This window comes from Lepisma saccharinum, chromosome 3 (genome assembly GCF_977018435.1).
Source record: "Lepisma saccharinum chromosome 3, izLepSacc3.1, whole genome shotgun sequence".
NCBI classification, from domain to species: Eukaryota; Metazoa; Arthropoda; class Insecta; order Zygentoma; family Lepismatidae; genus Lepisma; species Lepisma saccharinum.
Window position 1 is genome coordinate 68,774,664 of NC_139231.1, and position 22,143 is coordinate 68,796,806.

General features: G+C 36.2%; 1 protein-coding gene across 1 annotated transcript in view; it reads left to right on the forward strand.

The window, feature by feature from the left end:
• Tango4 (transport and golgi organization 4) overlaps positions 1-22,143 on the forward strand; it is a 37,546-nt gene that overhangs the window by 13,572 nt on the left and 1,831 nt on the right. Inside the window, exons 3-10 of the mRNA XM_083119931.1 lie at positions 3,613-3,719; positions 4,640-4,782; positions 6,284-6,567; positions 9,568-9,717; positions 12,357-12,551; positions 13,614-13,732; positions 14,149-14,350; positions 18,919-19,050. Coding sequence (XP_082976057.1) covers positions 3,613-3,719; positions 4,640-4,782; positions 6,284-6,567; positions 9,568-9,717; positions 12,357-12,551; positions 13,614-13,732; positions 14,149-14,350; positions 18,919-19,050 — 1,332 coding nt within the window. The remainder of the gene's footprint in view (positions 1-3,612; positions 3,720-4,639; positions 4,783-6,283; positions 6,568-9,567; positions 9,718-12,356; positions 12,552-13,613; positions 13,733-14,148; positions 14,351-18,918; positions 19,051-22,143) is intronic.

Below are 22,143 nucleotides of genomic sequence, written 5' to 3' on the forward strand. Positions count from 1 at the left end.
CACACTTGTTCTAAGTCAGATGAAGGTGCATTGTTACCTCCATATTGCAAACTCCCAACAACTGTTTATTATATGTACACATAAACATAACAGACCACAAACACATGCCAGAATTGGTGCTATAGTGGAACCACAAGCAAAACAACCTGCACAGACCCGCGACTCCTGTGCATCGTACTCCCGCGAGGAGGGAGATGGAGAGTGGACCATGCATCCTTATGGCCCGAGCTGAACGGAAGAAGGGACTTTTTGTCCAAGGTTTTTTACCTTGTGGTCACTCTATAGGTAAGACTGGTGAGGTTTTCCTCTGTTTCATTTTAAATTCATGAATAGGCACTCACAAGGAACATCCATCCCCAGGCTGGGATTCAACCCCAGGACCCCTGGCATCCTAGCATTCAACCACTCCTGCCACAAAGGTCTTCCCTTCTTATATATTTCACTTTTCATTTCTCTCTTTTTCGTTCCCCTCTTGCTTATCTTTTTAATTTTACAGATTAACCTACCTATCCGTCTCGCTCTTACTGTTTGTGCATGCACGTGTGTTTGTTTCCTTACTTTCTTACCATAGAACATGCACACATTGTGAAATAATATTAAAATATTAATATTAGAAGCAGCTAAATACCTAGGTATATGCAATATCTGCTTCTAACCAATAAATATAACGTTTACAGTAAGACTAAGGCCGCGAGCATGAAAATTTTTAGATCTACAAGTATATCTTTACAAACTAACAGTACTATTAATTTAAAGGGCACTAACAATTTCACAGAGGTAAACAATTAGTCTGGATGTTTTGCAGTACATTTTGCAGGACGTTGATCAAAAATAGGTCGTATTTGGTTTTTTGGAGTAGCATCGCAGACCGCAAGACATGACCCTCAAAAGAGGACTGTTCTGTGAAAATCAAGACGTCTGGTCACTCTAACATGTTCCCTCCATCCATACACTTACCCATAACATACTCTCACTCTCTGATATCAGTTGTGATTATTGTATTCATGAAACACCACTTTTGCCTCAACCAAATGCATTGAGCTCAAAAGAGCAGAAAATTTGTGATACTCTGGTGTTTTTCATAGTTCGTACTTCAGGTTTGTGCGACTTACTCAATTCTATATATATTCTTTCGTATTTCTAAAAATTAAAAATACAAAATTATTTATTACTTATGTAAAATGAGTATCAATTTTGTACACCGACAACATTTCGGGAACAACTGTTCCCTTCTTCAGGTCCTATATTTCAGCTATCTCAAAATCGCCATGAGTATGAATTGACGAGGCTATGGCTATCATAGTATGTGTGTAAAATGTGGTGGAATTAGCAAGAAACAGTAAAAATCACATAAAATACTAAATTTACATTATTTTGTGAGTTAATTTGCATGAATATTATGTTTAGCATATTACTTTTTAAGCAAGTTCTCACGATGATTAATATTTTTTTTTGATGCTGATTGAGCAAATTAAGGTCTCACCCATTACAACATAACTTCTTTTTTTTTTTTTTACTTTTTTGTGGTATTACATTAATACGAGAAATCAATGAAGACTAATGCCATTTTTTAAAAAATCAGTACCTGAAAATCTATTTATAAAAGAAAATCTGTTTGGGAATTTTTTGTACCCAAGGGACACATGGCAAACTGTGTGTGTTACTTGGAAATCAAACTTCAGAAATAAATGGAACCTTTCGTACTCAGTTGGACTGGACCATTTTCTCAGTAGCGTGCATTGTACTGCCTCGATGTGGAGGTGCCTGTGTCACTTGTCACTTTGGTCTGAAAGCTGCATAAAACTTACATTGTAGAGCAGTATAATTTTCCAACTATTGGTAAGCGAGAGACCAAGTAAGCCCATTCTTGGCTAGGCCAATGCATGGAGAATTGAAAATAATGAAGAAATAGATTAGATGAGATAATTGAAGGGCTCGTGCGTAAAATATGGCAAGTGACATTTTGGTAATTTTGGAGACTGCATCGTGCAGTCCATCGTAAACAGAGTCGAATCATACTCGAAGTGTTTTGTTTCGTCAACAGATGACAGAGCTAGACATGTTGAAAGTTATGATATCTGCCAGTTGTTTCATGTAAAGTATGGTAAGTAGCAAAGTTGGCGGTGAAACGGCTGTTACTGAATTGCAACGTGTCTCAGACATTTCCCGAGTATTTAGGCCACAGCAAAGATGAAAACGAGTTAGAAAGTGTATATGATTCACATAAAGACCCGGAATATGTACCACCAAGAAATAATGAGGAGAATGAAGAGGTTACCAATGCAGATGCGAGTAAAACTGTGCTTGGCCACCTATTCATGTAAAACGTGGTATGTATTGCAGATACCATTGTTTACATGCAGCAGTGCTCATGATGGAAGTTTCGAAATAAATTTTACTCTCGTACCTATATGTGAACTGCGATCTAGTAGAGAAAAGCACATACTTTTCTTCTACTAGATATAAATAACTGTAGTCACATAGAAATTCGTGAATCTTCAATTAGGAATGCACATTTAAGGCTACTTAAGATACCATGATTTACACTTGAGAGGAACATGTGATATGATATGAATCGTTTTTTATCAAATATTTCTTTCATAAATCTGTAATGTGCATTTTAAAAGTTATGACATTTTTATGGTGGACCTAATTACCGATTTGCAATTTAATTAACTTTCGTATTTATGATATTTGAGACTTTGATGAAAGCAAATTATTTTATTGTTTATATTCAAATATTCGTTCTTTTTGGTTCAAAATTATAACTATTTTAATCCATAAGAGCTAAATTTCAGAGAAAACGTAAGCCCTATGTACATTTGAAATCATTCTTTACGAATATGTCAAGTTAAAGAAAAACATAACAGAAAGCTACAAGGCCATAATTGTTGATTTGTTTTATTTTACTTCGCTTTTTGTGCCACTTCACTTTTGGCTAATTTGTGAAGATGGGGATGAGTGGTGATATGATGAAATTGATGAATAACTACTCACAAACATCCATGCCCAGGCTGGGATTCGAACCTGGGACTCCTGGCATTGTAGCGCAATGTGCTAACAACTCTGCCACGGGGGCCGGCAATTGTTGTGTTGAAGTTAGAGATTTAAACCTTATGTATAAATTGCTTATTGAATCATAAAAGTCTAATTTTGCAATTGTACACAATTTGCATAGTCTACGTTTCACAACTTTGCATCCTGTATGTGTGAGGTATGTGAAACTGAGAAACCGTTCATATAAAAAACATTTTCTTAGGGATAATCATATCCATTTAGAGATAAGGAAGTTATTTTTAATCACAACCATTCAGAACTTATTTTTTTAAATACTAACATAATAAAACAAAGAAATATACTGTTCTAATGGTGTTCATTTGAGTCATATTTGCTGTAAATAATTTAGAAATTTATTTTAATTTGTAAATCACATTTTTTTGAAACATCAACTTTCAATATCTCGAAACCTGCATTTTGTTACTTACCATGTTTTACACCCGAGCCCTTCAAATAGAACGTAGAAATGTATCTTCTGCACCTGCTTAAATTCACCCTTCTCAGGGCTCACTCCTTGATGCACCATTAATTGCTCAATTTTTGTCTTTTTTAAAGGATGTCCAGAGACATTCTGTACACACGCTGGTCTTCAGGTCTCTTAAGAGGACGCATGACATGTTTCTCTCAGATCATGGGCTTCTGCCTCCGATAGATGAGAAGGGGTGAGTAACTATATTCTTTAATTGGGTTAAAAGTCAGGATTCCCACTGTTGCGAAAATCCTGGAAACGCCAGGAAAATCTACCTATGAGTGATAAAGTCAGGGAATTTTTAAAATACATTCAAAAATGTGAAAAGTCAGATAAGAATCAAGAATTTTTGTACTTGTCAAGATTTTTTATTCAGTAAATTTCACTTTTTTTCTTGAATTAGCTTCTTGGTGGAGATATTCTAAATCCAAATGTTTCTATAGTTCATTTTTATTAATTTATTTTGAACGATCTTGATTAAACTATTCACCTGAATAGCTAGTGAGTGCACTTTAATACTTAAAATTTGGTTACATACTAACATGTTAAAGTACCATAGAATGGTTTGGAAATGTATTTTTAAATTGCCTGGAAAATCTGGAACAGTCAGGAAATTTGTTTTCACAAGATATGTGGGAGTCCTGAAGATGAAGAGTGTACATGTGTACTGAATTTTAAATTTTGCAACTAAATATTTTAAATATGTACATATTTGGGAAGGATTTTAAAAGAGAAAATGATAACTATATCACTAACTATGATAATAATATATTATACCACCAATCGAAGCGAATAAAATAGAAGAAAGAAATTTCACATCAATGAAATTGTAAAGGTTTTTAATTTTCTGCATCATGTTCTTAGATGCTTTCATTTACATTTCAGAATTTACGTAAGGTGAAAGCGGGTTTTAATTAATAATAATAATAATAATAATAATAAAGGAACATTGATTTCCAGCAATTTTTCTCAAATGATACATTGCATTGATATCGGCCTCATCACTACATTATTATTTGTATGATCTGAGCCGTAATCCTTATTGAAGTTTTTTATATTTTACTTGGATGCTGCTTGAAATTCCTATATTCATTTCTGGTTTATTGTTTGTAGTGATAAAGTGAAGAAAGGTATAAAATCAAGAGATACATATGGATACATTATACAGAAAGTAAAAGCAAGCAATGCCATGAAGAATATTCACAGCATAGACCATTTGGGATCAGCACCACCTAGTCCACACCCAATGCTTACAGGTAATGTATTTTGAAATCTTGTTTTTGTATGTTTTTTTATATACAATGTGTGTAGTATGAATGTAATTAGTGCTAATTAGTAAATGTTTTCTTTGAATATTTATTAGATACAGTTTGCTTCAAACTGTACACCTAGCTTGAGCAATTTGCTTGCACTGTGGAGGCTAGTGAGTGCTCCATCCTGCACACTGCACCACATGGCCCTTAAGCAGCAGGGTAGTGGGGAGTCACTTGCGTTGAGAAGCTAGAAATACTTCAGAAGAAACCACCTTCTTTTTCTTCTGCCATGATTACAATGCCGCACTGCAGTGTTACTCATGAATCAGATGCTGAGAGATTTCTCATTGCACGAGAGACCAACACATCCTCTTGCCTCACTCATTCCCTCCCTGTCTGCACCTCTTACAATTCCACAGTACCATTGCTTTCTTTGTAGTCCACGCTTAAATAAGAAGAAACATTAAAGCTGAAGAATTGAGGGAATTTTAAGGATTATTGTAATTGTTTCATCGTAATTAGGTGTTCTTATTCCAAACAACACTAATAACAGGGCTCAGCCAACACTGATAGTTATGTATTTGTATCGGGAAGCATCTGTTGGAATTTAATCACCGGCCAATATTGTGTTGAAGTTTTGAAAATTTACAGGCTCTTCAGAATGCTATGTGATACTTTTGTGGGATCCAAATATCCATAAAATTATGCTAGATGTGTAATCTTCATTATTTGCACCATTATTGTGTCATAAATTATGAATATTTAAAAATAAAACTTGTGAATTGATCTAGTATGGAAAAAAAATATAAATATTTGAACAACTTTATATTGTTACATGTACTAGTACTGATACTAGTACTAGTACTAGTATCAGTATCAGTGGGAATCAGCGGGAGTGAAAGTGGTATTGACTCGATCCCACTTTACAGAGAGATGCTTTCAATAATTATACAACCATTGCGCTAAAATGTATTGTAATGGTTAGGTTCTTGAAGGATCAATCTGATATATTCAGTGTAATGTATTCAGTGCATATAGTTGGGTTACAAATTGTCTTGTAATATGAAAAAATTGTGTTGTTATTCCTTAGGCAGCTTTCAGACAAATTGCATGCAACACAGGGTTATCACATCAAAGTGACAAACTATACATTCGCATCCAGTCCGTAAAAAAGCATTCACTGCCCATGTGTAACCAACAGAATGAGTTTGACTTTTTTGTTTTATGTTCTCTTTATGCACAGATAGGCTAATTGGGAGTGGACCTACAATTTAAAGTGGGTCTGAACCATTATATGTTTTCACAGTGTATTGAACCCATGACCCCTTCATTACAATGCAACGACTATGCCTTCAGGGCAGACACCAACCAACTGAGCACAATCCATGCTATTGAGAAAATGGCCCAGTGCAGGTGACATGCAAGTGACAACCAGGACATGCAGTGATGTAAAATAACCAAAAACACAAATACAGATTCAAGTACTAATTTTTTCTTTTTTTAGAATCCCCAGGATTTTCTTCTGACAATTATGACCAGAATATTGTGAATGAGGGAGCTCTGGTGCCAGTCAACCCCCAGGGACAGATCGGAACAGTACCAGTCGCTCCCAGCTCCAACGTCCAGGCGATAGCTCCAAGGAGGGCCCCGACCATGGCAAAACCAAAGTGGCACCCACCTTGGAAATTATATCGTGTCATATCAGGGCATTTGGGATGGGTACGGTGTGTTGCGGTGGAACCAGGGAATGAATGGTTTGCTACAGGCTCAGCTGATCGAGTTATAAAGGTTGGTTTAATTTTCTTTTGAAGTATTTGTACTTCATATGCCAATATTAAGTTGCATGTCAATACTGATGTATCAGTATTATCATTTGTATTAGTGTTCAGAAAAAATCTGTTGAAGTTAATTATTTTCATGATTTTGTTTTATCCTGGGATTTATGCAAAACATGCAATTTTCAGTAATTCTGGTGGGAGGCAACAGTTTTTTTTTTTTTTCACGAACAGGGTGCCTACCAGTCTGGAAATTCTAGAAAAGTCAGGAAAATTTACTGTGTTTGTTGTGGACAAACTATACTTCAGTTTGATATACTGAGTATTACTGGTAGTTATAGTAGAAATTGTTTTGAACTATTTTCATGTAGAAATCTGTTACAGTAACTGACTAGGAATTTACCATGTTCTTGGGAGTTTGTGTTTGGTAGATGTTAGGAGTAATACATATGTTACTAAATTTTACTAATGTTATATATTATTTATGATATAATTGCTATGTTTTTTGAAAAAAAAATATTTCCAAACCATTAGTCAATACAACCCCTCACCTCTGTCATAAAAGCTCACCAACAGTCAATTTATGTTCAGTTTCCTTTTCCATTATCACCTTTAAATATGAAGTGAATATGTTTTAAGAACTTGGTTAAATGAGATTTTTAGTCTGGCGTTTAGTTGAAATATAGTGACTGGGTTACACACATGTTTACATGAATTGTGCTAATGACTTGGTCTGGAAAAATCAGGGAATTTTGATTTTACAAAATTGTAGACACCTTGATGATTTTAGACAGGATTTATATCCACTGAAAGTATTCAACTTAAAAATTAACATAATGTGCTATCTTCCCAGTTGGATGGTCTATAACCTTCATGTCCACTCCTCCAAAAGACAGTTATTTTTTTTAAAAAAAATATTACAAATTTAAGTGTAAAATAAATGTGACTTCACTCTCATCCATCTGGCTGTATATTAATTTTTTCTTGCATTGTTTTTCTATATCAATTTATATACATACACAGTGCGGCAATTTGAAATCGAGACTGGTGCTGTAAAGAATAAACACGTCTTCATAGAAAGTTACTTACCAGGGATCATTCAAAGTAGGACCCTCCTGCATCCACACATCGTAGCGCAATGCCTACCAGTGCATGGAAGGATTGCTGGAATTTGTTTTGTGTAACGCTGTTTAAAATCCATGTCGTAGCCTTATTGATTGTTGGTACATCATAAAAGTAGAAACCTTTCAGTGCAGATTTTGGTTTAGGAAATAGAAAATAATCACATGGAGCAAGATCCAGTGAGTAGGCAGGGTGTGACAACACATAGTCGATTTAGGGCCAAAAAAGTTATTCGCAATCACAGTCTTGTGTATTTGGGGCACTGTCATGAAGCAGATGCCAGCTGCCATCATCTGATACTCGGGCCTCACACGTGTTATTCCTTGCATCAAATGTTTCAGTACCTCAAGATAAAATAGAGCAGTAACAGTCTGTCTGAAATTTCAGTCTTCAGTAATGATTGTCCTCACTTTCTCAACCAATTTTGGTGTTCTCACCGTCCCTCCTACACCTGGATGCTCGTCGTGTTCAATTGGCTCCCGTCCTTCACTGAAACACCTGAGACATTCAAATACACGCATACAGGATAAACAATTGTCCCTATAGACTTGCTACAACATGTGAAATATTTCTGCAGCAGTTTTACCCCAGAAAAATCAGTCTCGATTTCAAATTGCCTCACTGTGTATATGTGAATTCCAGAGAACACTTTTCCCAGTCTTCTTGGAATTTCTGCTAACAATCGAATAACTAAATAAAATGATCAACAAATGCTTATCCTAAAATGCCAAATGACTGGCTGAGCCATCCAGGACACATTGGTAGGGCAACTAATTATCATGTGGGAGACCCAGGTTCGATTCTCAGGGTGAGTGGAAATTTTGAGGTGGGAATTCTTTCAACACTCCCTCGATAAAGTGGCGCTGGCATCTAACCTTTGATCATTGGTTACCTGTGGAAGTAAAGGCTGCATTAGCATGGTGCTCATCATGTCATCTCCAATATGGCTGAGATCGAGAATTTGTGGGGCCCTACCTCCACATCCCTGTGTGTCACAGTGCAATGCACGGGGGATAACTTTGATTTTTACTTTTTTTAGGATTAAAATGTAGGGAAATATTCCCATCAAGGTGGATTGATTTAAATAACTTTTTAAGTAAATAATTTATAGAATAATGTACATAAGGATTTTGTAGATATCAGAATCACTTTTGGTAAAAGTACATTAATCTTGTAATTATTTAATGGTGTTTATTAGGCTCTAAGAAAGGAAAATAAAGGAAACTAAATATATGTACTGATGGGGTGAAGCTCATATGAAAGGAGATGTAATATGTAAACTGTGAACATACCAAAATTTATCTTGATATAAAATTCAATAATTTCTATGGGAAAAATTGCAAACATTTTGTGTAGGAAAATGTACAAAATACTAATCATGTTAAACTGTAAATTGTGTCACCATTAAACTGTAAATAAACATGGCAGCTGATATTTTGCAAACTATTACCAAAATTTAATTACCAAAATTTAGCTACACAGACTATAAAAAATATTTTAAGTTACAATTATAGAGTACATCCAGAATGTTTTATTTTCAGTGGAAGAAAAGTAACTGAAATTAATAAAGTTCCATGAACACACTCAACAATCCTATACATAGTAGGTTCATGTATACAGTATCTGAAACGGAAAAATTTACATATATTTTTGTATTTGCTTTAATGAAACTGTTCACACAAATATTTTACAGGGCCGTTTAATAGAAAAAGCATTTCTATAAAAGACATATCTATATGTATGTTGCCAAAAACCATACAAGCAATTTTAAGATTTTTTTTTTAAAAAATAAAGAAAAGCGATTTAATTTTTTTTAAAAAAAATCATGATTTTTATCCACCCTGATTCCCATGCCACTTCAAATTCACTGCTCGCTTACTTCCTATTTCAGATCTGGGACCTGGCTAGTGGTCGCCTGAAACTTTCCCTCACGGGCCACATCAGCAGTGTTCGTGGTTTGGCAGTGAGTTCAAGGCACCCATATCTCTTCAGCTGTGGTGAAGATCGGCAGGTTAAGTGTTGGGATTTGGAGTACAATAAGGTAAGAGTACCAAATACAATATATAATGATTCTATTTTTATTTCTTGATTCTTATTTTCATATAAAGACTATTTTATATTCGTATATTTTATTTCAACAGCCTAAGAGAATTGTTTACTGTTAACCCCATGTTCCCTGTCTCTTTGAATTTTGGTAATTAAATTAAATTGAAAAGTAAAGTTACAGGAAAAGTTATCTTGCTACTCATTTCACTGTTGCATGAAGGTACTCTCTTGGTATTACCCAGTGCAAGCATATCGGGTTATCAGTAAAATTACCAAATAATTTACTGACCATATATGTATGTACGAGGGTCACTATTTATATTTTGAGCCTAACAATGAAAAAACAGGAATTTGGCATTGAAAACTGCTTTATTGTTTTTCGAAGTATTCTCCTTTATGGTCAATACACTTTTGCATTCGTTCGAACCATTTGTCAAAGCAGTTTTTCCAATCTTCTTGAGACACCTCCATAATATGGTTTTTGAACGCATCAACGGCGTCTTCCGCCGACGAAAATCGTTGTTTTATTCGCAATCGCAATTTATTCTTGACATTCGGGAACAAGAAGAAGTCATTGGGTGCCAAATCAGGACTGTACGGCGGATGACCCATCAATTCGATTTTTTGACTGTTCATAAAGTCGGTTGTTAGACGAGATGTGTGACAGCTGGCATTGTCTTGATGAAGAATGATCCGACGGCGTTTGTTTGTTTTCCGTATTTGATCGAAGACCTCTGGCAAACAAATTGTTGTGTACCATTCAGAGCTGACGGTTCTACGTTCCTCTAAAGGCACAGTTGCCACATGACCAGTTTTCCCGAAAAAACAGGCGACCATTTGTTTCGATGTGCTTCGAGCGTGAACAACTTTTGTTGTATTGGGTTCATCTTGAAACACCCATACAGTGGACTGCTGTTTACGTTCCAGCTCATATGCATATATCCATGATTCGTCACCTGTTACAATCTTATATACGTCTTTTGAAGCACCACAATTGTATTTATTGAGCATTTGTTTGCACCAATTGACGCGAGCGTCTTTTTGAGTTTTTGTCAAATTGTGTGGGATCCAACGAGAACATACCTTTCTCACAGCTAAATGATCATGTAATATTTTATATATGCTGGTGGAACTAATGCCTATGGTGGCCTCAATCTCACAGTATGTCACATGACGATCTTGCAGTATTAGGTTTTGCACAGCATCAATGTTTTCTTGAACAACAACTGATTTTGGACGACCTTCGCGAATCTCGTCGGTGAGCGAATGGCAGCCACGATTAAATTCGTTATACCAGCGTTTCACAGTGGCAAAGGATGGGGCTTCATCGCCAAATGTGGAAGTAAGTTGATCGATGCACTCTTGTCTTGATAATCCACGTCGAAAATCGTAAAAAATCATCGCACGAAAATGTTCACGAGTTAATTCCATTTTATTGTTGTCGCGCAATCTCCAAGGCAACATAAACAACACAAATGAAGCCATTGACAAAACATTTGAAGTACGTTATGGTCAATAATGCCAGACGATTCCATGCAAACGTCAAATCGCGCCTAACTTCAATCAGTGTTGCCAAGGCTCAAAATATAAATAGTGACCGTCGTAAATAGCATTTAATTTTGCACACAATTCTGTCGTTTTGTTTATATATTTATTAGGGAAGGGCCGATATAAGATTTTGGCCGATACCGATAAAGTAACGATATAAAATTTACCGATAACCGATATTCTACCGATCCTATATAAAATTAGAAATTGTCCTTGAAGAACCTGACCTCCTTAATAAATGTGTGTTTCAAGGTGACTTCCGTGAAAAAGAAATTGCATATTTTGACATTTACTCTTTTAGAAGTTGGGCATGGAGATTATCCATAAAAATTACAACAAAATGGCAGAATTTTGTACTAAATTATCAGATATTTATCAATATATCTGATCGGTAAAATAATTGGTAATTTTACTGATACACCGATATGCCTATATCGGTTGATACCGATAGAGTACCGATTAATCGGTCCCATCCCTAATATTTATGTATATTAATGTATAATTCAAATGGTTGGTTTTGTAAAGTAAGTGTCTAAATATACAGGTTTTTTTTCCAAGACTAAAACCCATTGCAGTCACCTGTTATGTACATTGATTTATGGATCCATTCATGTTCTTCAAGAATATTTGCAATTTTATGTTGCATTGGTGGAACTTCATTTATAAATATTGGTTAGTTTTATATCTACACTTTACCAGTATCATCAAAAATTTCCTATTTGTCCGTTTATAGTTTTGCATGTTTGTTCATTTGATAGGTCTCTTCATTTTCAACAATTTTCATGTTGGAATGAATTTTTGGTTTACTTAGACATATGCCAGCACAGTTACAAGAGACAATGTAAGATAAATATGTCAGACTCTGTGGTAGAATAGTTGGTGTAATGCACCAACAAAAACCATAGCTTCCAGGTTTGAACCTTGTGTAAGGCATTGATGTATGTATTTGTCTCATTGTCTATTTCATCAGTTCATAATTCATCCTTATGATTAACTCAAGAGATAGAAAACTTGTGCAAAATAACCTGAATTGAAAGAATATTAGTATCCTTTAATCAGCGAGACTCGTTTCTCTTTCCTCTCCAGGTTATCAGACATTACCATGGTCACTTGAGTGCAGTATATGCTTTGGCTATCCATCCATATATAGATGTGCTGGTGACTGCTGGCCGTGATGCTACAGCACGCGTGTGGGATATGAGGACCAAAGCTAATGTTCACACCCTTACGGGGCACACAAATACAGTAGCAAGTGTGGTGTGCCAGGCAGCAGAACCACAGGTAGGTATCTGTTAAAATGTAATTACTAGGGAAAGGATTTAAAGGTGCAAAATTATGGTCGGGAAAGAGAAAAAGTGGTGCTGATAAAATGCGTTTATTCAATGCTTTCTTTTTCTGCCCCTTCTGTATATAATGCACGTGGACGGCATAGAGAACTGTAGTTCTGCCGAATAGGTTTTGTCTCGGTTTGTGTTTTCTCTTGCGGATTTTGCTACATTATCTTGGGAACTATTGGGGCTGCAATGATTATATTTTACCATTTTATAGCTCTTGTTCTGCTCTGCAAAATAAAACTGTAGGATTTTATGTAGCTGCTCAAGAAGAATGAAAACCATTTATTTTTATTTCTTAACAAAACATGAAAGAAATGGAAGGAAAAAGGTGCTCAAGCATCAAAGATGGAGTAAAAAAAAAGGATAAATGTGCTAATCTAAGCCCCCATAGTAGAGTGGTTAACATGCCAGGGGTCCCGGGTTCGAATTCCGGCCTGGATGTTTCTGGGTGTTCATTCATCATGTCATCACTCATCCCCATCTTCGCAAATTTGCCGAAAGTGGCACCAAAAAGCAAAGTAAAATAAAGCAAATCAATCACAAAAAGGTGTAATAGAATGTGTTCATTTTACTTGATTTCATTTCCTAAAGTACATACCTCAAACAATCGGTATGAAAACAGCTATAATTTTACAAGGTACTGCACCTTTAAATCTTCTCCCTAGTTATAACTAGAGCTCATGGGTTTTGCAACATTTATTTATTATTAATATGTATTAATTTTTAGAGCTGAGCCAATACCGATGTATTGGTATTGAAAAGGATCAGTTTGAATTTAATCACTGAGACTTTTCAAGAGTTCACAGGATGTAATCCTTGGGCTAGACAATACATTTGAATGGGGTTTAGGTAAAACACTTTCAAGGCAGTTGCATCTTGCAACATATATGCACAGAATCGTGTTCAAAATCATGTTGGTGAGTAGATCTGAATCTGTAAATTTCCTGCTTTGTCACATTACTAACTTTTTCCAATACCATAGCTTTACTAACTTTTTCCAATACCATAGATTATCACTGGAAGCCATGACTGCACCATCCGTCTGTGGGATTTAGCTGCTGGGAAGTCTAGAGCCACTCTCACAAATCACAAGAAGAGTGTAAGGGCCCTGGTTACGCATCCAACGCTGTAAGTATGCTAGATCAATCTTTGTGGTCTTTACAGTTCTTTCTTATCTTTTACATAGCTTTGTCTGCCATTTTTGGCTAGTCATAGATGTGAGTATGAATGACAATTAAATGAACTTATTCAAGACACATCCGAAGTGGCCACCAAAATTAATTGAACAATAAAAATCTGTTTTTTATGAAAACGTAAGCACTGCTCTTGGGTATACTCATAATTTTTACCATCTGGGGGAAAAAATAGTAGCAAAGTAACCACAGTAAAAATTATTCACAGTTGCCAGCTTCAACTGTTGTATTATGTTGCAGTACTTTCAGTAATAAATTTTTCAAAGGAACCTCTTCAAATTAAATGGAATTAGATATCAGTTGAATTATGTTAGAATGTTTCTGAATGCTTTTTTATTTTTGTTATTGCAGGTACATGTTTGCGTCAGCTTCCCCAGACAATATCAAGCAGTGGAAGTGCCCTGATGGGAAATTCATTCAGAACCTCTCCGGCCACAGTGCCATTATTAACTGCTTGGCAATCAACCCTGAGGGAGTCCTGGTGTCTGGTGGGGACAATGGGACCCTGCACTGCTGGGACTGGAGAACGGGCTACAACTTCCAGAGGCTACAGGTAAGGAATTTTGGGGAATCAGAATTCAGTAAAGCGAATTATTCAAATTGGATTGCCCCCAGGTACCCATTGATTAGATGCTGGGTGAGGCCTAGTTCTACTTTTTTGCAGTAACGTTATTTCTACCTGAGATCATCCACACTTGGAATTGAAATTAGTTTAGACTTTTATAAGATTTGATTTGAATTTCTGTGCCTGATAAGGATCTACAGGGTGTTTCCGTGACCATGTTACAAACTTTCAGGGATGATTGAAGAGGACAAAAGCATCAATATGAGATAAGAAATCCCTGTCCGGAAACGCCTCATTCAGAAGTTTCAAGGGTTCCAAAACAATTCTGAGTTATGCAACCCACAAACTTGTAGGGAACACCACAAACGGAAAAAGGATGTGACCTTGAGAAACTAGCAGATACGTTGTTTGTTTATGGACATAAGAGATAAGGAATCTCAGTTCGACAATGCCCCAGTCAAGAGTTATAAATCAAAACTGTTGTTGGAAGGTAGAATTTTCTATGCAGTCCCTTTTTCCAGGATGTGAAACTACCACAGTGGCTCTGGTGCCACTTTACCTGTAGGTCCAGTCCCGATTATCCCATCTGAGCATAAAATAGTCTCAACAATACTAAAGTTTAACCAAAACTTTGGATGGTTATCGAACAGTAAGAAATATCTTTGATTGTAGCTTTAATGAATAAGTAAATTAATATTTCCTACCATTACTACATCATACATAACTAGCCAAGATAAATGCATTTGTAGCTGTTGTTTAAAATCAATGCACGCATGAAAGCATTGCAAGAAGCTCTGCTGCATATGCTCTAACATCCCTGAAGTTGTTCTGGTGATATCACTGGCAGCAAGAATTCTTGCCAGGAGTTCTTCTTCATTATCCAGAGGTGTCTTGTACACAACAATTTTTACGTGACCCCACAAAATAAATAAAGTGGGAACAGATCAGGTGAACCTGCTGGCATACCCTTCTTGTCACTATGGTTGTGGCTTGTAACTTCTGAACAAGGCTTTTCCAGACAGGGGTTGCTCATCTCATATTGATGGTTTTGTCTCCTTCCATCATCCCTGAAAGTTTGTAACATGGTCACAGAAACACCCTGTATAATTAACAATAGGGGTAGGACAGATTAATTGGTATTGTGTTGCTAATTCTTCCTTTATGGTGACCATGTCTTCCTAATATTATTAATACTTAGAGGCACATATTTTTGGTATATAAAAAAGCAAAATTTTGGTACAAAAAAAAAGAAGTCAATTTCGGGTTCAAAAGCGTGCGATGGGTTTCGGGAGCTGTACTTTTAGATTTGAGCTTGACTTATCGGTTTGGTTACCTATTTGTCTTCAGTAACTACAAAAAAATGCAGGCAACTAAAAATGCAACTCCCAGGCTACTCTATGCAGCCACACGTCTCCCACGTGCGACGTGTGGTGTTCCCAGATTATCAGTGAGTATTCCCCAGAAGACTCGCTGGTATCTAAAAGAACTTTCAGCCTAAATATCCGGTAGTGGAGGAGAACTTAGCAGAATTACGTATCCAGGAATGAAACTAGATCTCTTTCATTGGACCAACATATTTATTGGCCAATATAACACAGACATTTTGAAATATTGTAGGCCCGAACAAACATATATGCTTTTTCTTGTATGTATTCATTGCTTGCATTGTAGAATTATTTTCCTGTATTTTACGGTTATTACAAGCATAAGAAAACAGTTTTTTGTTCTGACGTTTCAGGAGAACACACACTCCCTTCATCTTGTGCTTGTAATAACCGTAAACTACAGGAAAATAAACATATATGCACTTTTACATTCACAGCACTCACATAAAAACAACATATTGATACTTACAGTAACTGGAATCAGCAATGTATAGATATGGACACTTTATACGTTATTTGAGGCCTTTGTTGCACACTCGCACACTATGTTCGGAAATGGCTCTCTTTTTTTTGGGTGGGGGCCAGATTTTAGCAGTACAAAAACACATGCTCCTGGACGTCCTGCACCCTATCCTGACTGTTGAGGAGGTCGTGGGTGGTGGATGGCTCCTACGAGCTTGGATTGAAGTGGATTCCCTCAGCTATGCATCCGATAGTCCTGCTAACATAGCCACGTGGCCATATGCGAGAAAAACTGAGATCGCAAACTGCACATTTTTTGTATTTAGCAATTTCCGGCATGCCCGAGTCCCGATTATTGGCATAGAAAGTTTTTCTGACTACGTACTTTCAAACCTTTTAGCCCATGCTAGGTATTCGAGGGACTATAATTCACTATTATGATAGTTCATCACTCACGTAACTGAAAAATGGCACACTCGTTTGTCGTGACCTTACTTGGTCAAAATCTAACAGAAGGGAAGCGTGAGGGCTTACCTCACACATAATAAGGAAATCTGCTACCTTCCTCATGATGTCATGGCCTGGGATGCTTCCCATTGGCTGACTGAGGTTATAGGTAGCTTGGATCAAGTAGTTCCAAGTCTGGCCACCAGGTGTCAGACTAGGATGGGAGCTTTTTAAGCTCGCGAAAAAAAAACATCAATTTTTGTTTTTTATGCATATTTATGTTAACTAAATTAAATGGATGGTATATTCAAGACAAGGGGGTTATTCTACCCCTACACAAATGTTATCTTGAAAATACGTAAATAAATAAAAATGTATCCTAATAAGTAAATTGTAGCACATGGTGCTCATGCATGAAAAATGGCTTTGGCACGTTGATAATAACTTATTTTGACATGGATTGCAGCTTTTACTTGGTTTTAGGCTGTTTCTTATGGTTTTTGGTAATTAATCTTAATTTCCGCTAGTATCACTAGTAAACAAAATGGCTTCCCATGGCATTTTAGCCATGGTAGCAATGAGCCTTGTACTTGAGTGGAGTAGTGTGGTGTTTTTGTTGTATTCGAGGATGTATGCCCCATTCTTGATTGGTCATAAGTGGTAAGTGAAATGAAATTTCGCTGTTATAGCGGTGAAAAAGCAGCATATAAAATGACATTTTGGTTTTAAAAATGTGAATATAAACTCAAATTTGATTTAAAAACTGCACTATTACACTTAATAAACATATCCCCTCTAATAGCACATTAAATCATTACCAGAATATTAAGTTTATTCCTGTATAAAGGGGCCCATTTTTGCTTCTCAACTGTTTGCAGGAGAATAAATTGAAGTGCTCAGGTGTAGAACATGGTAAGTGACAAAACACAGGTTTCCAGATATTGAAAGTTGATGTTTAAAAAAAATCTGATTTACAAATTAAAATAAATTTCTAAATTATTTACAGCAAATATGATTCACTTGTATGTTTTCTATCATACAAACATGATATTTCATCCGAATTATTTTCTTTGGTGGTGCTACATGTGATTTGTTTGAGGGTTGTTCAAGGAATTGTAGTTGCCATGCTTTACATGCAACGATATTATCAAAATGAGTGATCAGATACCGCTTTATTCAATCTAACTTGTGATGTCAGTTCAATAATAATATTTTGACATTAAACTTATTATAGTAACCATAACAATTTGTAACACAAAAATGAAAGCCTTTAATAATAATAATGTTATTCAATAAACAATAACCTGAGCTACTTGTTGTAACAAGTTTTTGCTTTCCTATGTCTATGACTGAATGAACGCCATCTATAGATTTCATCGTTTTATTATGTTAGTATTTTAAAAAAATAAGTTCTGAATGCTTGTGATTAAAAATAACTTCCTTATATCTATATGGAGATCAACATTAGTTTATGTTTATATGTGAGCGGTTTTTCAGCTTCACATGTCTACTTCACACACACAGAATGCGATTCACAATCCTCTCTTGATACAAAGCTGTGTTACGTAGACCATCGAAATTGCATTCAATGGCAGTATTAGATTTCTGTGATTCAATAACCAATTTATACATAAAATAGGGATGACCTCTTTTGTTACCTAGTTGGTAAAATGCTAATAATATGTGCGAATGTGTGGGTACAAGCCATCACTGACTTCAGTGTTTGTAAACGTCATCCTAGTTGGTAAAATACCAATAATACAGTATGAAAAATCAGGAGATCTCATTGCTTTTATTGAATATTCTACTTACTTTAACAAGTAATACAGCACTACTTTAGTATGTTCTATGTTACAATTACTGTACACTCGTACCTGTTAACCTTTTCTTTACCACCTATCTTTTAAAAGATAGGTTCATGTAACTCCCAGGGTACCACCTATCTTTTAAAAGATACCTTGTCATGTTTGTAGTTTTTACGTCATATCGCTATTTTTTGCTGGAAATACAATTTTCTTCTTTTATATTATTGTTAACACATATTCTGCACTGTAAAGACTCTTGCACATCTTGTTCTTCCATAAAAAGGAGGAAGTGGCAGGGAAATGGCAGCTTCTTACTTTTTTCAATTTTTTTCACACATAAAACAAATATCAGGCCTGTAAATTAAGTAGAAATAGTAGAAGCAAATATTGTTTTAAATTGAGACATTTTAGCTTTACTTAGAAAGGTTTTATCAGGTGAAATATTTTTTCTCCATAGGCACCAGTGCAGCCAGGATCAATGGACAGTGAATCTGGAATCTTTGCCATGATCTTTGATCAAAGCGGGAGCCGTCTCATCACGACAGAAGCTGACAAAACTATCAAGATATATAAGGAGGACGAGACTGCTGTAAGTTCTCTAAATTTAAAATGGATTGCATTGCATATTCATACCTGTATTCAAATCAGGATACAAATAGCAACAAAAAGGATTCAGGCATTGATGTCATCCAGCCAAGTAGTTCTGGTGCACATACTTTTACAAATGTGACCATCCTTTCATTTACCCTGATTATATCCATGAAATATCAATAGTTTTTAATGTTGTTGTTTGTGGTATTATTATTTCCATTTCAATTCAGATAAGAGTATGTGCTTTTGCGTATGTGGCATTTTCTCACACTTGAAAAATTAATTAAATATTTGCTTCTTATTTATTTAATTTTTGCCATCTGTATAAAGTCTCAGGTTCCAGTGCGAGCCTCAGTTACTGGACAGATCACAGGTGGCAGAAACTGAAACCTCCCTCAGATATGAGGGGAAGCAGTGAATAAGGGGAAACCCAAGTAAGCAGTCCCGGCCCAAGGCAGCAAGGCTATCAGGGTGTAGAGGGTGTCCAGTGGCATGAACATACTCAGCAAATAGCAAAGTTACCCATCGGCAGCCTTGTGTCATGGCAAGTAAACACTGCCATAAAAGTGTTTGCCCCCACTGCCTTATGGGCCTGGAGGGATCCTGAAAGGCTAAGGGAGTTGGAACCCTGACAAAAAAAGGGTGTACCTGAGAACCCACAGGTGGCAGGCAGTCCCACCACCCAGGTGTAGGCTGTGACAGACTCGATTAGCTGACAGCCGAAAATATAAAACAATCGAAAAAAGAAAGAAGCAAGCCGGACTGGAAATTGGAGACAACGTGAACTATTGAGACACTGACAGGAAGGACTACAGAAATTGTAGATGTAATGGAGAGAAGAGGAATCGACATCTTTGGAATGAGAGAAACGAAATGGAAAGTAAGAGGAGAAATGAAATTGAGGAAAGACTATAAACTGTACTGAGCAGGTACAGAAGAGGCAGGAGAAGTAGGGTTGGATTTGTAGTCAGAAGTGGAATAAGTGAGGACATAGAAAGGGTAAATGACAGAATAATAAGATTAAAAATTAATGTAAGAGGGAAAGTAATAGAAATACTTCAAGTGTATGCCCCAGAAACAGGATGTACAAGGAGAAGAAGTTGAAGAAGATTATTAAGAACATGTAGGAAAGAAATTGCAAATTGTGGTAGGTGATTTTAATGTATGAGTGGGAAGAGATAGGAAAGGGTATATGGAAATACTTGGAGCTGATGGATGGGAACAGAGGAATGAGGAGGAAAGTAGGCTACTGAACTTTTGTAAGAGAAACGGACTGTTTAAGAAGAAATATGACAGCCATACAATTACATGATACAGTTGGAATAATGAACAAAATTCTGTAATAGATTGTTGGTAAGCAAGGAAGTAAAGAAGCTAATGAACATTATTAAAGTAATACCCAGTGAGAACTTAGTGACCACAGGCTACTAGTAGGAGATGTGAGGAGATGGAAAATAAAAGATAGAAGGGAGGAACGAGAGAGAAGGATAAGAGTGTGGAAATTGAAGGATAAGATGATAAAAGAGAAATATCAAGAAATATTGTGAACTAAAGTGCCAAGTGATGAACCCAAAGGAGTAGAAACAGAATGGATAAGATTTAAAACCGAATTGTAGAGGCAGCTGAAAAGGTATGTGGAAGGACAAGCAAGAAAAGAAAGAAGAAAGAAACACCATGGAGGAATGAAAGAACTAGAGAGGCAGTGAAAAACAAAAATGATGCATTTAGAAAATTGTTTAAATTTAAATCACAAAAATGCACGAAAAGAATATGTGGAAGAGAAGAAAGAGGTAAGAACAGTAGTAAAGGAGGAAAGAAGAAAGTGGATGGAAGAATGGTTCAAAATGCTAGAAGAAGATGTAGATGGGAACAAGAAAGTATTGTATAGATTAATGAGAGAAAGATGAGACAGATGTAAGCTAAAGGAGGAAAGGCGAAATGTTGTGGAGAAATCATTTCAAGAAATTGCTGAAAGTGAAAAAAGGAAATGAACATGAAGGAGTGAAGGAAAAATAAAATAGTAAGGAAAAATTAATCTCACATGGAAAGAAGTGAAGGAAGCACTGAAGAGAATGACGAGAGGTAGAGCACCTTGAGTAGATGAAGTGCCAGTGGAAATGATACTAGGAGCAGGAGTGATTGGTGTGCAGTGGCTGTACAGTGTGTTGAAAACAGTGCGGCAAGAGAGAGAGAGAGAAGTGTCAAGAGATTGGACAAAGGGACTACAGTTCCCATATTCAAGAAGGGTGACAGAAAGGAATGTAAAAACTACAGAGGAATAACACTAATGTGTCACTCAGCAAAGGTGTTCGAGAAAGTATTAGAGAAAAGAATAAGGGAAGTAACAGAGCTAGGAAAGTCACTATGAGTATGGATATGATTTGATTATGGTATTCCTAGATATAGAAAAGGCATATGATAACATGTGCAGAACAAAGATTTGAAAGGCTCTAAGAGAGAGAATGGAGTCGAGGAGGAGATAGTGTGTAGAGTGCAGGGCATATATAAGGCCAACCAGAGCTATGTGAAGACACCAGTTGGGAAGAACAGAGTGGTTCAGTATAAGTAATGGACTAAAACAGGGAAGTGCTCTTTCCCCACTACTCTTCATAATTACAATGGATGCAATTAACGAAAAGGTGAGGAAGATTATAGGAGAGGAAGAGATGAAGGCTCTGTTGTTCACTGATGACTTAGTAATATGGGGAAACAGGGAAGAAGAAGTAAAGAGAAAACTTGATAGTTGGAATGAGGAAATCAGAAGAGAATGAATAAAATTCAGTGCAGATAAGAGTGAGGTACTAATAACAAGAAAAAGAGCCAGAAATGAACAAGGAATAGAGATGGACAGGGATGAGTTGAGGGTAGTGGAGAGCTTCAAATATCTAGGAAGCATAATTGAGAGAAGTGGAAGAATATATGAGGAGGTAAGCAGAAGAGGACAAATGGGTGGTGGACTATATGAAAGTGTTCGAAGATTAATATGGAACAGGGATGTACCTATGAAATGCAAGAAAGTAATATATAACACATACTATGTGCCAATAATTACATTCAGAGCAGAGATTTGGACAATGAGAGAGAGTGACAA